Raw genomic sequence first — 15,986 nt, 5'->3', positions numbered from 1 at the left:
AAATATTCTGGCTCCTGGGTACAGAGTGAATTGGGACGGGGAGAGAATGAAGACAGAGAGACCAGTTAGGAGAGAAGTGTAGTAGCTCAGAGATGATGTGGCTATTTGAGGGTAGAGCAGGAAGTGAGACCCTTGTGTTCTGAAGTGCCTGGTGACAGCAACCACCGACACGCACAGTACATTTTCCAGTTTTCAAATGGTTTACATCATTTGGTCCATTTTCTCTTGGAAACACTACTCTGAAGCAAGGGCTGATATTATCTCCATCTTCTAAAGGAGGTCAGTGGCTTGAGCAGGTCTCACCAGCTAGGACATTGTAGAATTGGAGCTTGCACTTGAGCAGTTCTCTGATGTGGGAGTCAATTCTGTGTTCCTCATAGGAATTTCCTTCTGGATCCTTCATCCCTGCCTTTGCAGATTTTCATAATGATTTCTCCTGTTTCCCGCCTCCACTCGCAGTGTCAGTTGGCAAGCCCAGGCAGAGAGAAGCTTTGAGGTGTGTGGAGTGGTCAGGAGTAGATGCATCTCTCCGTGTGAGCGTGTTGGATTTGTGCTACAAGGAGATCAAAGGCTACAGGAACACATGGGGCTTAGCAGCAGGAGCCTGGTTGGAAGGCGTATCAGCCCAGTTGTCTCAGCAGCCACACGATGCAGGGGGTGGTGGTGGTGAGTAGGGTGCAGGACCTTCTGAAACTTGTCTCCAAATACAGTTTTATCAGTGCTCAGATATCTCTTTTCCCTGCTTGGGAGCCTTAGAAAATGCCCCCAGTCTTAGCCTTTCAGATTAGTTTGATCCAGCAGTTACTCAGCAGACTGGCTTTTGAGTATGAGAATGTCCATTGCTGTGGGAGGAAGTTGCTAGTGCGAGAGACCTGAATATATTCTTTCAGGGTGTTTTATAACATCTTGTGTTTTACCAGAGCTTGTGGTTTTCTCTTAATTTACTTACTTGGCTAATGTCTCTTTTCTTTACTATGCTCTAAGTTCCAGGAAGGAAATTTCTTTAGCTCATGATGGTGGAACGGATAGATGATTTGCTAAACTCTTAAGATGTCCAAGTTGCATATTGTATTTGGTATAATGGAAGTAAGGGTCTGTTCCGAGTTTCTTCTGTAGGAATGTTGACAAAGGAACACTCAAAGAAATATGCCTTTGGGAGCTGTGTCTTAGTAAAGGGCATTGTAGAATGGTTTCTGACTGTCATTTCTAAGGAAAACAGTGTTTTGTTTCTTACTAGCAGGATATTCATTTATATTAAAAATATATATTCACTTTAGTGTTTTGCCACTGAAATATGCTTTCAGTTTGATTACCTGCTTTGAAGGATTGAGTTGACACAGACACATTAAGGAAAGGTTTAGAGCTTTATAGTGAGAGTTGAGGTACTTCCCAGCATAGCATCTTGCAACTCCATGCTTGGAGTTTCTCCCTGGGTGCCAGATCCCAGATCAGTGGTTTAATTGTACCCGCTCGTTGGCCTGTCCTGGACACATGCCTGCACAGAGGGAGAAGTGAAATTGAGAGGGAGTGTTGAAATGTCTCTGCTTGTAGTAAACTGTTGTTCTTATCACAAAGAAAGTATTTGGGACTTCCGTGAACATGGCCTTTTCTGAGATTCCCTGCCCTCTGACAGTTTGTTTTGTGCATTAGAAAGGCCTGGATGAGGATGACTCTGCAGGAATTTCTTTTTCACTGTAAGAATCTGTCTCCCATGGAACCCAAGTTGCCCCAGGGTATGGCGAGACAGTGGAGACTGGTGGTTTCAGGATGATCCAAGGGCCTTAGGGGCAGATCCACCAGGACAGAAATCCCAGGTCTGCCTTATACTAGCTGTGTTACCTTAGTCGAATTCCTTAATGTCAGTGGATTATATTTTCTTCCTGTATGTTAGAGATACAGATAATATGTCTTTTCTAGGCATGTAGTGAAGATTAAATAATTAAAATTAATGAGAATTAAATAAGGTAATGTAGGTACAGCTATGGCCATGGTTCCTGGCACAAAGTTAGTGCTCAGGTAACCATTATCATTATTCTTATTTCTCTTTTGTTTGTTAGATTTGATTACTTTTAACATGTGACATACTATTTGGGCTAATATGATGTCCGTTTGGCTCACTCGCTTACCTTTTTGGTTGATAGGTAATCATACATACTTATGGGGCATGTATGCTATTTTGATACATTCCTAAAAGGTGTAATGATCAAATGAAGGTATTTAGGGTATCTATCACCTCGAACATTTATCATTTCTTTGTGTTGGGAACATTTCATATCTTCTAGCTTTTATGAAATATACACCGTACATCAGTTAACCATAGTCATCCTACTGTGTTATGAAATACTAGAACTTATTCCTTCTATCTAACTGTATTTTTGTACCCATTAAGCAACCTCTCTTCATCCTTCCTACCCCCTCCTTTTTTTTTTTTTTTTTTTTGAGACAGTGTCTCGCTCTGTTGCCAGGCTGGAGTGCAGTGGCACGATCTTGGCTCACTGCAACCTCCGCCTCCTGGGTTCAAGTGATTTTCCTGCCTCAGCCTCCCAAGTAGCTGGGATTACAGGTGCGTGCTACCATACCCAGCTAATTTTTTTATTTTTAGTAGAGATGGGGTTTCACCATGTTGGCCAGGCTGGTCTCGAACTCCTGACCTCGTGATCCACCTGCCTCGGCCTCCCAAAGTGCTGGGATTACAGGCATGAACCACCACTCCCAACTCCCACCCCTTTCTTAACCTCTGATAACTATCATTCTACTTTTTACTTCCTTGAGATCCCCTTTTTTAGCACCTACATATGAATGAGAACATGGGATATCAGTTTTTCTGTGCCTTCACTTGACATGAGCTCCAGTTCCATCCATGTTGCTGCAGAATTCCATTCTTTTTCATGGCTGAATAGCAGTCCGTGTGTGTGTATTTATCCATTCATCCGTTGAACACTTAGGTTCACTTCCTATCTTGGCTGTTGTGACTAGTGCTGCAATAAACATGGGGGTACAGGTATCCCTTTGATAGAGTGATTTCCTTTTCTTTGGATAAATACCAAGTAGTGGGATTACTGGATTATATGGTAGTACTATTTTTTGCTTTTTGAGAAATCTCCATACTGTTTTCCATAATAGTTGTACTAATTTACATTCCCACCATCAGTTCCCTTTTCTCCCCATCCTTACCAGCATTCGCTACTTTTAATCTTGATCATAGCCATTGTAACTGGGTTCAGATGATATCTCATTTTGGTTTTGACTTTCATTTCCCTGATGATTAGTGATGTTGAGCATTTTTTAATGTACCCTTTGGCCATTTGTATGTCTTCTTTTGAGAAATGTCTGTTCAGATCTTCTGCCCACTTTTTAATGGTATTATTTGTGGTTTTTTTTTTTTTCTGTTGAGTTGTTTGAGTTCCCTGTATACATTTACCTTTTTAAACCAATAATCTCATTAGAAAGCTTTTTGTTTTGTTTTAAAAAATTATATGTATTTAAGTTGTATAAATGATGTTTCAGTATACTTTTGCGTAGTGAAATGGTTACTATAGTTATTCTTCTTCTTCTGTGTAATGCTATTGGATTTGTTTTTGAAAATTATCTCCAGAGATTTTTTTTTTTTCCTGATCTGCTTTCAGAATGCTATCCTTGGGTAGTGACTTGATTTTTCTCTTAAATTCCATCTTGTTTGTAGGCAGACAGCCAAGTGGACCTGGTTCGGCAGCATTTCTATGAAGTATCCCTGGAATATGTCTTCAAGGTGCAGGAAGTCCAAGAGAGAAAGATGTTTGAGTTTGTGGAGCCCGTAAGTAGATATTCAGGGTTTAATGATGTACCCAAACATTCATTTCTCACTCTAACTAGTAGTGGATTACAAAATGCTCTAGGTTGTTGATGAAGAGGTTGAGCATCCCTGATGCTGTGCCTTCTATAAGTATCAGTGCTTTGTCAGCCTGGCTGCCCTGGATTCTTCCCAGCAGCCATTCCTGTACAACACACAGCAATGGAGACAGAGCGTCCAGCAGTCATTCTTTCCTCTAGCTACCCAGTGATGTGCCATATGATTTTCAGGTGGACAGAGTGGAAATAGGAGTCCAGAGGGGAGGAGTTCTTTATCTTGCCATGAAATAGTGATTATACCTTAACTTCCCTCCTCTTTCCCACCCGTCTTCTCTGCCTCAAATAATTCAGATGTAGTAGTCACCCAAAGACATAGTACGTTTCTCTTTTTACTCCGTGGTTCAAAGCTCCTTCTCACCCCATTCAGGTATTAAAATATGCTATATAAAGTTTCTCATATGGATTTCTCACATGGATTTGTTATAAACAGAGCAACATAGAGACTCTGCTGAGTAGACCTTGATGGAATTTGGACTTTTACAGTGTCCCAGTGAACATGAATATTGCATTGTGGGAAAAGCCTGACTTTAGGCCACACCAGCATGGTTGTGGTTTCGTTTGGACGTGGTGCCACTCCACTCTACTGGGTGGGTCACTGGTGTGGAGAATCCACAGCAGGAAGACTTCACGGAAACACCAAAATAGTGTGTGGACCTCAATTTAAAACTCTTGCAGACTGTGGATTTTCCAGCCAAAATGCAGCCTCTGATTTAGACTCAAGCCTGGCATCTCTGTACAAATAAGATTCTCTACCTAGATTTAAGAAAGGATAATTTTCTTTTTTCTTTTGTTTTCTTTGAGACAGAGTCTCGCTCTGTCCCGCAGGCTGGAGTGCAGTGGCGCAGTTTCAGCTCACTGCAGCCTCTGCCTCCCGGGTTCAAGTGATTCTCCTGCCTCAGCCTCCTGAGTAGCTGGGAGTACAGGCACGCACCACCATGCCTGGCTAATTTTTGTATTTTTAGTAGAGACGGGGTTTCACCATGTTGGCCAGAATGGTCTCCATCTCCTGACCTCGTGATCCGCCTCTCTTGGCCTCCCAAAGTGCTGGGATTACAGGTGTGAGCCACTGCGCCTGACCAAGAAAGGATAATTTTCTTAAGCAAATAAGAATAAAACTATAAGAAACTGAAAGAAATGGCCACTCTTTCTAGTAAAGAGCGTTCTATACCCCATGTCTAATTTATAGACTTTTGGGGTGGATGTTTTTTAGGCATGTAGACTTGCTGGTGGTTTCATCAAGACTCCAGTTGGTGGCCAGGCACAGTGGCTCATGCCTGTAATCCTAGCACTTTTGGAGGCTGAGGCAGGAAGATCACTTGAGACCAAGAGTTTGAGATCAGCCTGGGCAACTGGGCAACACAGTGAGACTCCATCTTTTTTTTTTTAAAAAAAGATTCCAACTGGCTTTGGAACCTTATGTCTACATCATTTGCTATGCTAGAACTATAATTTCTGGATACCACTCCCAGCTACCTCATTTGGCAGATTCCTTAATGTCGTCAATTACTTCAGTCTCCATATATGAATATTAAAACCTTAGACCCAACTTCCTGTCCAGCAGTGGTTTCAGTCAAGGTCCCAGGTCAAAAATCCCCATCTTTCTGCAGGGTCTGTTAGGTATGAACAGCTGTTGTCAGATAAAGCTGCCTTAATGATTTTCCTGCTTAAAGCACAAGCCCTGGCCTTTCAAGCAGAGGTTTACTGAAGACTTGCTTCCTGTGGTCAGGGCAGGAATTCAAATGCTATCACACAGAATTTGCCTTTAGCATTATTTTATTTGCTTTTGCCAGAATTTCTGGAGAAAAAGAACAGTGCATTTCTAATAATCTTTATATATACTTCAATTAATATTATTCCAAATTTGCTTGCTTTTGATGAGTTTTTTTTTGTAATTGGCCCATCTAGCTTTTTTGAGGTGAGTGTTTTGTTATCCACTTCACTCTCTCAGTAGGTGTACCTAGTGAGTCAGGTATTTTATCTGTTGGCTTTTGCTGAATGGTATCCACAAAACCTCACACAACAATAGATGTTTACTTCTCACACATCTGTGAGGTTCAGCCAGCTTAGGCTGGGCTCAGCTGGATAGCTTTGCTCATCTAAATGGGTTTTCCTCCTCCTCCTTCTCCTTCTTTTGTCTCTTCTCCCCCTCTTCCTTCCTTCTTTTTTGAGAAAAGAAATCTCTAAAGATTTACCATTCCATTTCCTGGCATTCTGTTGTAGTGTGTCCATGTCTTAGGGAGTTTTCACTTTAAGAAGTAGTAGCATCATGGTTAAGGATTCTAGAGCTAGACTCCCTGAATTTAAATCCCAGCCTAGCCATTTACTAGCTATGTGTTCTTGGGCAAGTTATTTCTCTGAGCCTTACTTTCCCCATCTGCAGAATGGGGATAGTAATATCACCCACTTGATAAAGATGTATGAGGATTGACTGAGTGTTTTTCCATGTGGGGTGCTTAGAACAGAACCTGATTAGAACCCAATAAAAAGTTAGCAATTTTTTTTATTTATGAGCAAATGAATGAAGTACTAATATTAACAGGGCCTACCTGTTTTAATATAAACAATCTTGGTAGATCTAAAAGTATGTATTTATTGAGTACCATAGAAAATGCTGAAAACCCAGATGCTGTGGCTGAGGCACTCACAGCCTCACTGGGGGAAGCAAGATGTGTATAGTAGAGAGCTAGCCAAGGTAGCAAGGAGTTCAGTGACAGCTTGGACAGGATGGATGCTATAGATGTGCCAGATGGATTTAAAAGTATAACCATTGCAGTGTGCAGATGTTTTTCAGTTCATACAGTGAGAAACCTGGAGAGCTAATGAAAATAAATTTTCAGTCTCTTGTTAGGACAAAGAGATAATAATAGGGATTTGCCCAAAGTTAAACTAAATGTTGAGAGGCTGGATATAGGATTCACATGTTTGGCCTTTACTTTTCTACAGAAGTTCCTGTCTCTGCACATCAGCTTCTAGGCAGGTCAGTGGCTTCAGGAGCTGGGGATTGGGAGAAGGTACTCCTACAGTGAAAAAGCTACTGATGAGATCAGTGATTCTCAGTGTTAGACATGCACATTCTCAGGCTTCACTCCAGACCTGAAATTTAAGGGAGGGGCCCAGTAGTCTGTAGTTTAGTAAACTTCCAGGTGATTCAGCTGCACATTTCAGTTTGAGCCACTGGCCTAGATTATACAAAGGAAGAACATGAAATAACCATTGATGATATTAACTGAAACCATGTCATGTACCATGCTAAGCGCTTTACCTACAGTATGGCAGTCGAACCTTATAACATCTCTAAGGGTAAAAACTGTTTTTATCCCAATTTTCAGATGAAGAAATAGAAACAAATAAGTTTCTTTACCTGTCCAACATCGTATCTAGTAAATAGCAGAGCTGGAAGGGTCTGATTCTTCATCTCTATGAAATAGCATTTGATTGCTTACAGGTGGAAAGGAAACCAGCAAGAAGTCTATTGAACTAAATTGCTGGGGTGGGTATTCATATTTGAGTTGGTTACAGTCAAGGGAATCTTCCAGTCATGTAAGAGACCTCTATGCAAATTGACTGTGTTCCTTTGTTTCTTGAAAGTAACTTGAAGTACCAGGATATTGTTGACCTTCAGAAAAAGAAACAATTGTAGTGTTCCCAAGGAAGAAAAAAATCAGACTTCTGGGATCTAAATCAGATCTTCTGGGATATATATATGTGTGTGTGTATATATATATATGTGTCTGTGTGTGTGTATATATATGTATATGTATGTGTATATTTGCACTGGAAGCCTTAATTTTCTTGTCACAGTACTAAATGTTCCTGAGATTTGGATTGCAGATAATGACATATTGACTCTATGAAGGTGAAGCCACATTCTCTCTGTTCCCTGAGTTTTCATAATTGAAGGTTAGCTAGTGCAGCAGAGAACTCATTCTCCATGTTCATTAGGCACTGCATCCTCTGAGTTTTACATCCTGAATATTTCTTGGTGCTGTGTCTCTTCCTCTCCTTTCCCTCTGCTTCTGTCCCATTGCAGGTCTTCATTCTTTCCTTTGGACTTTGCATTCTGCCCTGGGCCTCCCCCTTCTCCAGTCTGGCGTGGACCAGAGTGCATCTTCTGACACATCAGTCTGATTCTTTCTCTCTCTTTTGCCAAGAATCTTCTGACAGCCCTCCTGTACTAAGCCCATTACATGGATGATCTGAATTAATCTTCACTGAAACTGTGCAGTAGTAAAAAATCACTGTTATCCTCCTTTTAAAGATGAGTTAAAGGGAGTTACATGGCTTAGCCCCCTCAGCTTTTCACCACTCTACTGGCTGCTCTTCCCTTTCTTGCCTGTGTGGATGATTCTTGGTAGCTGTATGAGTTTGCTAGGGCTGCTGTAACAAAGTACCACAAATTGGGTATCTTGGAACAACAGAAATCTGTTGCCTCACAGTTCTAAAGCCTAGAAGTCTGAAGTCAAGATTTTGGCTCCAAGATCCTTCTGAAACCTGCAGTGAAAGGGGACACTTCCTTTCCTCCTTCTAGCTTCTCGTGGCTTGTGACCATGTTTGGCATTCCTTGGCTTATAGATGCCTCCCTCCAATCCTTTGTCCTCACATGGCCATGCATGTCTCTGTGTCCACATTTTCACCTTTCTAAGGACACCAGATATGGCATCCTTGTAAAAGTACTAGGACCCACCCTGGTGTCCTCATTTAACTTGAATACCCATGTAAAGACCCCATTTCTAAGTAAAATCACCTTCAGAGGTATTAGGACTTCAACATATCTTTTTTGGGGGTATACAGTTCAACCCAGTAAAGTAGGTCTGTTCTGTGAATGGTGACAATCCAGAACGATGCAGCCAGCATTAACTTGGACAATTAGATTTTTGCTTCTTAAAATGAAAAAAATAAATTATGTTGTCAGCTAGGAAGTAGGAATAGGTTTTGCTTATGATATTCTTTTAGGATAACAAGGATGGAGAAGGAGGCACAGGGAGGCGGGAAAGATCTTTCCTTTGTCAGGCTGCGATGTTGTGGTTGCTCCGTGGACAGCTGACCCCTCTTATTTGATAACCAGGTGGGACCGCAGCAGGTTCTTCCTCCTAGTGTTTGGGTAGAAGCATTTCTTTGAAGCAGACAGCTCCCCCACCTCTGGAGTCCCGTGGGCTTCATCCTGCCCCCTGAGGAGTGGACTTTCATTTCCCACTTTGTAATGGTTCAGAGGTTCATATAGTGTTGGGGGTAGGGGAGTGAAAAGGTGCTGTGAGGGGAGAAGCAAGGGGGAAGTGGGCCAAAAATAGCAACATGCTAAGGAGTCATTTCCCTTAGTAAAATGGACAATCAAGGCGTGAGACCAAAGGAGAAAAAACAAAATAAATATTAGTCAACTTCCTGCCTTTGGGGAGCACTTGCGGGTATATGCCCAGGTGGCATCTTGGTGAGCTATTTGAGAATATTTAATTACCCTGAGCAAGAGAGGCTCTGTTTACTGTAAGTGAACGATAAATCATAGTTAATAGGAGGAATGACCTTGGAATTAGCTGCTTATCTTCTGCGTTATTCTCAAGTTAGGGGTGGTGTCATGCCTTGGAAAGGCAATGGGGCAGGGCATTTGCACACAGCAGGGAGAGCAGAGATAAGAAGAGGGACAACAGTTTTCATTGTGAATGCTGCCACTAGGTTTGGCAGAGGAGCCCCTTCTCCTCTATTATTGGAGCCATCTAGAAGGAAAGGTATGGGTCTTCCTCTCAACAAAATAATTTTGTATGGAGTAAGCCCAGAGCCTTCGGCCATCTTTGAAGAAAAGCATTCATTTTCAGTCTAGTGACTCGATGGGGCTTAACACTCATTCACTGATTTAGTTAGGGGTCTGTATATGGTGCCACCGGATAGTTTTATAGCCAGAGGACCCAGCAATGCCCACTCTTGCACCATCCATGAGAATCTAAGGGGATAGATGAGCCGGGGACAATGGCAATGGGAAGTTAAAGGTTATATTGTCATAATCTGGGTTTTATCTTCACAGTGCCCGGCTCTTCGATTAAACCGGGCTGGCCTGGCCTCTGAGTTTAGGTCCAGTGCTGTATACCTTTGTGCTTACTATTCCTACTGCAAACAAGATGAGAGAGTAGGGGTAGGGTGGGCGGGATGAGATTCCTTTACTGTCACTTATTAGGGCTGCCTCTCAGAAAAGGAGAGTTAGGTGAAAATAAGTGGGATGGGATTATGTTTAGTAAGTAAAGTAATTTTGTTTTACATAATAAGTAATGTTTAATAAGTAAAAAAATTCATTTAGGAACTGAAAATCTGAAGACCACAATGTAAAATACAGCAAATGTGTCTTGGAATAAGGTGGTATGGCAGGTCAGGGAGGTCAGAGTGGACCCCTCAGAAAATGTGGGTCAGCCTTCAGAAGCCAAAGTGAATGGAATAGTCCCCAAAAGCCATGGAGCTGAGCTTGTGATAGAAGTGAGGCGCTGGTCCTTCCTAAATCTTGTTCGGGCTTTTATTATAATCCTTTCTTCAGGTTGAAGTTTGGAAGGGAGGGAAGATGTGTAGAACTTGAGAAGGGGCCAGGAAAGCATAACAACAGTGAGGTTTGGATGTAAGCTCCGAGGGGAAAGACCACAGGAACGTTGTTTATTTAGTTTGGAGAAATGAAGGCTGGCAGGGGCTCAGGGTGGGGACATTAATAGTTTTTAAGTATATGAAGGCATGTGGTGAGCATTGTGGTGAACAGATGTTTTCACCATTCACTAAAGACAAGACTAAACAATGAAATGGGCTTACCTTTTAGCCTGAGGGATTTAATTGAGAATTTAGGGAAACCACCGTAAGTGAAAATGTGGGAACATGGAAATATTTTACCAAAGGAATCCATAGTGTTTACTTTTGAGTAGTTTGGGGAAAGCACAGAAACGCACTTCAGTTGAAGTGTAATCTGGATGATTTTCTTTGATTTGACTTTGCCTGTTAGACTGCAGACTCAGGACACCCCACTTCCTTTTCTCCCTTCCTCTTCTGTGTAATAATTTGATACTACAAATGTACTAGAGGGAAACTGAGTCAGAACCCTGGTCTTTGGTTTCTGAGGAAATGATGTTCTCAGCAGGTGGTGAGGCCCACAGGGCAAGGGCATGGGTGTTGGTGCCAAGGAGACCTGGTTTCAAGTTCTGGCTGCCACTTCCTGTGTGTTTTGGGGCAAGTTTCTTAACCTCTCTGAACCTGCTTCCTCATTATTAAAATGGGGATAACAGTAGTGCTTAGGTCATAGGAGGTTGTGAGTACTCACTCAGGGCATGGAAGGGCATAGTGCCTGGCACACAATTGGTGCTCTTTAAGTGTCAGCCATTATTATTCTCTATTTTAGACTTTCAACCCACTGTTGGGAGCTCAGATACAGCTACATAATACCTCTTTTCAACCTGGTTATGTGACCTTTACCTTTCTTCCTTCATTACAGCTGCTGGCCTTCCTGCAAGGACTCTTCACTTTCTATCACCATGGTTACGAACTGGCCAAGGATTTCGGCGACTTCAAGACACAGTTAACCATTAGCATACAGAATGTGAGTGGGCATAGGGACAGGCTTCCTTTCTCTGGTTAAGGAAAAACAAAATATGGGCCTGATTGCCATAGAAACCATCCAGGTGGCTTGGAATGTAGATGAGGAGGGTGGGTCTTGCTTGGGTTCAGAGGGAAGCTAGGAGCAGGCGTTTCCAGAGTACTTGGTGGTTCTGAGTTAGACCATCATCCTCTTCTCCATTATTTCAAAGCCCTATTTATGTTCTCGGAAGTGCTGCTGCTGATTATGTTTCAAATCTGTAGCATCTGTAGCATCAGAGTCAGGATTTCCTTTGGCAGTGGAAATCCCAGCCCAGCCCAGCCTCCATTCTATGCATCTAGCTGCCTGGCTACATGAGACCATGTGGAGTGTGTGTTCTGGGGATGGGGGTTGGGGACACATGCTGGCCTCCGGCTCAAAGGATGTGCTCTTGTCCAACTCTTAGGAAGGCTGGCAGGAAATCCAAGTCTGTGCTTCACTCCCAGCGTGGTCAGCATTCACAAGTTTTAAACACAGGATCTTTTGGTGCACAGAATCCTGCGTAGGGCTTTTTGGTTAGCAGTTCCTGGGGCTTGAGCCCCCTTCTTCACTGTGGAATTGGACCATGTTATTCTTTGTATTTTCTTTGTCTCTAGGTGATCTTGTGTCCATGTGGGGTGTACTGCACGGCTTTTAGAAGCCTGGAGCTTACATAGTTGTCAGTGTTGTCTCAGAGAACAGGAAGTTGCAGAATCTTGGAAAAGGTTTCACAAAGCATGGCTTCCCCTTAGGCCGGGTTTCTCAGAATGCAGGCTCTGAAATCAAGACTGACATGCAACGGGCTTACTGGAGGTGGGGGCAGTGCTGGTAAAAAACACCTGTGACAGAGTGAGGGCACCTGGACTCGCAGAGGGGGAAATAGAGCTGTGATGCAGATGCAGCAGAGGTCTCAGTGCAAGGGAGGCTCTGGAGCTGGGATGATCCTTCACAGTCGCCCTGAATACAAGCAAGGGGGCCAGGCTTTCCACCCCTTCTGCCTTTCCGCTAGCCTTGACTAGTCATTGGGTGCAGGCCGACCTTGAGTGAAGGAACTCCCCTTTTAAGGAGGGACTCATCTGTGAGCCATCAGCAGGCAACATTCCTGGCAGCTGGAGAAATGAACGCCTAGGTCCTTCAGTCATACAGACCCCTAGAGCATCTGAATCAGAATCACCTGGGAGGCTTATGGTAAAACACACTTTTTGGCGTCCAGAGGTGCTACATGGATCTGTAGGAGGGAGGGCTGGGCATTTGCATTTTTCTATAAGATCCTTGGGTGATTTTGATGGTCACTAGAGTTTGAGAGTCATTCTGGTTTAGGACTTGAAGGCCAAAGCATACTTCTTCTAAGGGAGTATTTGGCCAGTTCCTGGAAGGTGGAGTGTCCTTTATCTCATTTTAGATCTAAGGACTCTATTAGGTTGATACTCTGGATTGTTAAAACAGATACTTCGTTTCTTTGATTTGAATAAAATTATTTTCATCCTAGACAAGAAATCGCTTTGAAGGCACTAGATCAGAAGTGGAATCACTGATGAAAAAGATGAAGGAGAATCCCCTTGAGCACAAGACCATCAGTCCCTACACCATGGAGGGATACCTCTACGTGCAGGAGAAACGTGAGTGCTTTGACTAGCAACAGCTTGCGATGTACTCAGGCCTCTTACCTAAAAGGTGGCGGGTGTATCCAGCAGTGCCTGCCTTTCTGCAAATACATGCTTGGATAAACAAGAACAATTTTATAGTTCGTCTTTCCAAAAGGAAAGATGATGTCCACAGAATCTTGTCTACTTTGTTTTTCTTTATGAATGGGAATTCCTTTTTTTTTTTTTTGAGACGGAGTCTTGCTCTGTCCCCCAGGCTGGAACATAGTGGCCGGATCTCAGCTCACTGCAAGCTCCGCCTCCCGGGTTTACGCCATTCTCCTGCCTCAGCCTCCCGAGTAGCTGGGACTATAGGTGCCCGCTGCCACGCCCGGCTAATTTTTTTTTTTGGTGTTTTTAGTAGAAACAGGGTTTCACTGTGGTGTCGATCTCCTGACTTTGTGATCCGCCCGCCTCGGCCTCCCAAAGTGCTGGGATTACAGGCGTGAGCCACCACGCCAGGCCTGAATGGGAATTCCTTTGGGAACCTGCAGTTCCTTAAGGCTCTGTGGTTGCTCTTCTCTCTCTAGTGTTACTCTTCTCTTGAGGTTCCTATACCCCTAGTCCAGCTTTATATACCATACCCTGAGCACAGTGGCCTTGGAAAGGTCTTGCATACTAGGCCCCTGTTGTCTATCAGCAATGTATCCTTTGGTAGACTTAATACTTGGTGATTCTGTTTTCATTTGACATTGTTTCAGCAAGGCCCACACAATCATGACTTAGGCCCTTTCCCTCTTCTCCTCAACTCATTTCATTCCAACACCTGAATTTTATGAAAAGTAGAAACAAAGGCTCACTTCAAGAGCCGGGAAGAAGGCTGAATGTAGTGGCTCACATCTGTAATCCTGGCACTTTTGGAGGCTGAGGTCGGTGGATTGCTTGATCTCAACAGTTCAAGACTAGCCTGGGCAACATGGTGAAACCCTGTCTCTACAAAAATACCAAAATTAGCCGGGTGTGGTGGTGTGCACCTGTGGTCCCAGCTACTTGGGAGGCTGAGGTGGGAGGATTGCTTACAGGGGTGAACCTGTTGAGGTTTATAAGAGCTCGGGAGGTAGAGGCTGCAGTGAGCTGAGATCGCCACCACTGTACTCCAGCCTGGGTGACAGAGCAAGACCCTGTCTCTGAAAAGAAAAAAAAAAAGAGCCAAGAATACTCATTGCTCTTCCAATAATGTCTAGGAAAGGAATGCCAGGTGCTGCTAACATCGACATTTTAGCGATGACTCACAAGTTCATGCCTTACGGCTGGGGAAAGGCTCTGTGATGGGGCCGTGCCGTTTAGGGTAGCACATTCAGACTGAATTCATGTATGCAATGCTAGGAATGAAAGACAGTGAATGTTTTTTCTTTAATGGGTAATTCTTCTCCTAGTCCTCTACCCTGCTTTCTTGGTAGAGAACATTGATCTTTCCAGATTTTTGCAGGTTTTGTGTTCTTTCATGTCCTTCTCTTGATGTAGAGTTAGGCAGATGTCTTCATTCCTAATAGCTTCCTGATGGAATAGAATAGAAATACTTGGTTTCACTAATTATTCTATTTAGTAATTACTCAAAAATTTGTTTGGACTTAAGTTTCCTGGGAACAGTGGGGCAGTAGTGGTGTTGGAGGTATTGGCTGTGATGAGCATTACATTCCTTATTCTTACAGGGATCAACCTGTTGAGGTTTATAAGAAATGTAACTAATTTAATTGCGTGTTTCATATATACCTGAATACAAAGTGATTCTCTCTTTGCCCAGTAAGAAGGTCCCTGCAAAAGGTTTTAGGTCTACTTGAAAATATAAAATTTTAGGGGTCTAAAAATATAGTTCAAAGTCTACCATAATACTTAATTTGTTAATATATCATTCACTTACATATATAAAATCAATGTTGCTTTTTTGCACTCTCATATTACATGACACACTTTTATTCAGACACTTCACATGTTCTTTCAACATTAGTGTGTTGATTATCATGAGAACACTTTTTTGTTCCCTAACACAGTCCAGAGCACATGATGGGGATATAGCACTTTTTTTTTAATTTTAAATTTTTTATAACTTGTTATTTTGAAATAATTTCAGACATACAGAAAAGTTGCAAGAATGGTATAAGGAACAACCATAAACCCTTTACCCCGTGTACCAGTTTTTAACATTTAGCCACAATTATATCATTCCTTCCCTCTCTGTGTGGGTGTGTGAGTATGTGCATCATAGACTTGCACACATACACATCCACACTTTTTTCTGAGTCATTTGAGAATATGGTTCCATATAGCATGCTTCTTCAGTAGTGAGTATTTTCTAAGAATAAAAGTTATTCTTTTTATGTAAACACATCTGTTAGGTTGGTGCAAGAGTAATTATGGTTTTTGCCATTAAAAGTATGGCTAAAATCACAATGACTCTTGCACCAACCTGATAACAAATTTAACATTGGTACAATATTTAATCTGAACTGCTGCCCATGTTCCAATTTTGCCAGTTGTACCAATAATGGCCTTCTAAAGCATTTTGTTGTTCTCCAGTACCGCGTTTAGTTGTCATGACTTTAGTCTCCTTTAATCTGGAACAGTTCTCCAGCTTTTCTTTGTCTTTCATGACATTGATATTTTTGAACAACACAGTCCAGTCCCTTTTTAGTTTTCTTCAGCATGGGTTTATCTGGTGTTTCTTCATGATTAGATCTGGAATATGCATCCCTGGTCAGATAATCCTACATAAGAGTTCTTCTCCGGGGCCACATCTGGACACATGTGGTGTTGATCTGCCCCTCAGTGGTGATGTAAATTTTGATCACCCAGTCAAGGTATTGTCTGATTTCTCCACTATACAGTCACTATTTTCCCCTTGTAACTAATTAGCAATCTGAAGGTAACACCTTAAGATCATGTAA

The 15,986-nt window shown here is 42.5% G+C and overlaps 1 protein-coding gene across 15 annotated transcripts in view; it reads left to right on the top strand.

The window, feature by feature from the left end:
- The window catches only part of LOC105466962 (Rho GTPase activating protein 26), a 907,509-nt gene that overhangs the window by 566,087 nt on the left and 325,436 nt on the right, over positions 1–15,986 (top strand). For all 15 annotated transcript variants that reach the window (XR_011624168.1, XR_011624169.1, XR_011624171.1 and 12 more), the window contains 3 exons: positions 3,683–3,793; positions 11,339–11,443; positions 12,948–13,077. Coding sequence is in view for 5 of the 15 variants with exons in the window: in XM_011716194.3 (XP_011714496.1) it covers positions 3,683–3,793; positions 11,339–11,443; positions 12,948–13,077 (346 nt within the window). In the remaining 10 variants the exon portion in view is untranslated. The remainder of the gene's footprint in view (positions 1–3,682; positions 3,794–11,338; positions 11,444–12,947; positions 13,078–15,986) is intronic.

Source organism: Macaca nemestrina, chromosome 6, assembly GCF_043159975.1.
Source record: "Macaca nemestrina isolate mMacNem1 chromosome 6, mMacNem.hap1, whole genome shotgun sequence".
In the NCBI taxonomy this organism is placed as follows: Eukaryota; Metazoa; Chordata; class Mammalia; order Primates; family Cercopithecidae; genus Macaca; species Macaca nemestrina.
The sequence above is the reverse complement of the archived record's forward strand: the minus strand, read 5'-3'. Positions and strand labels throughout refer to the sequence as shown.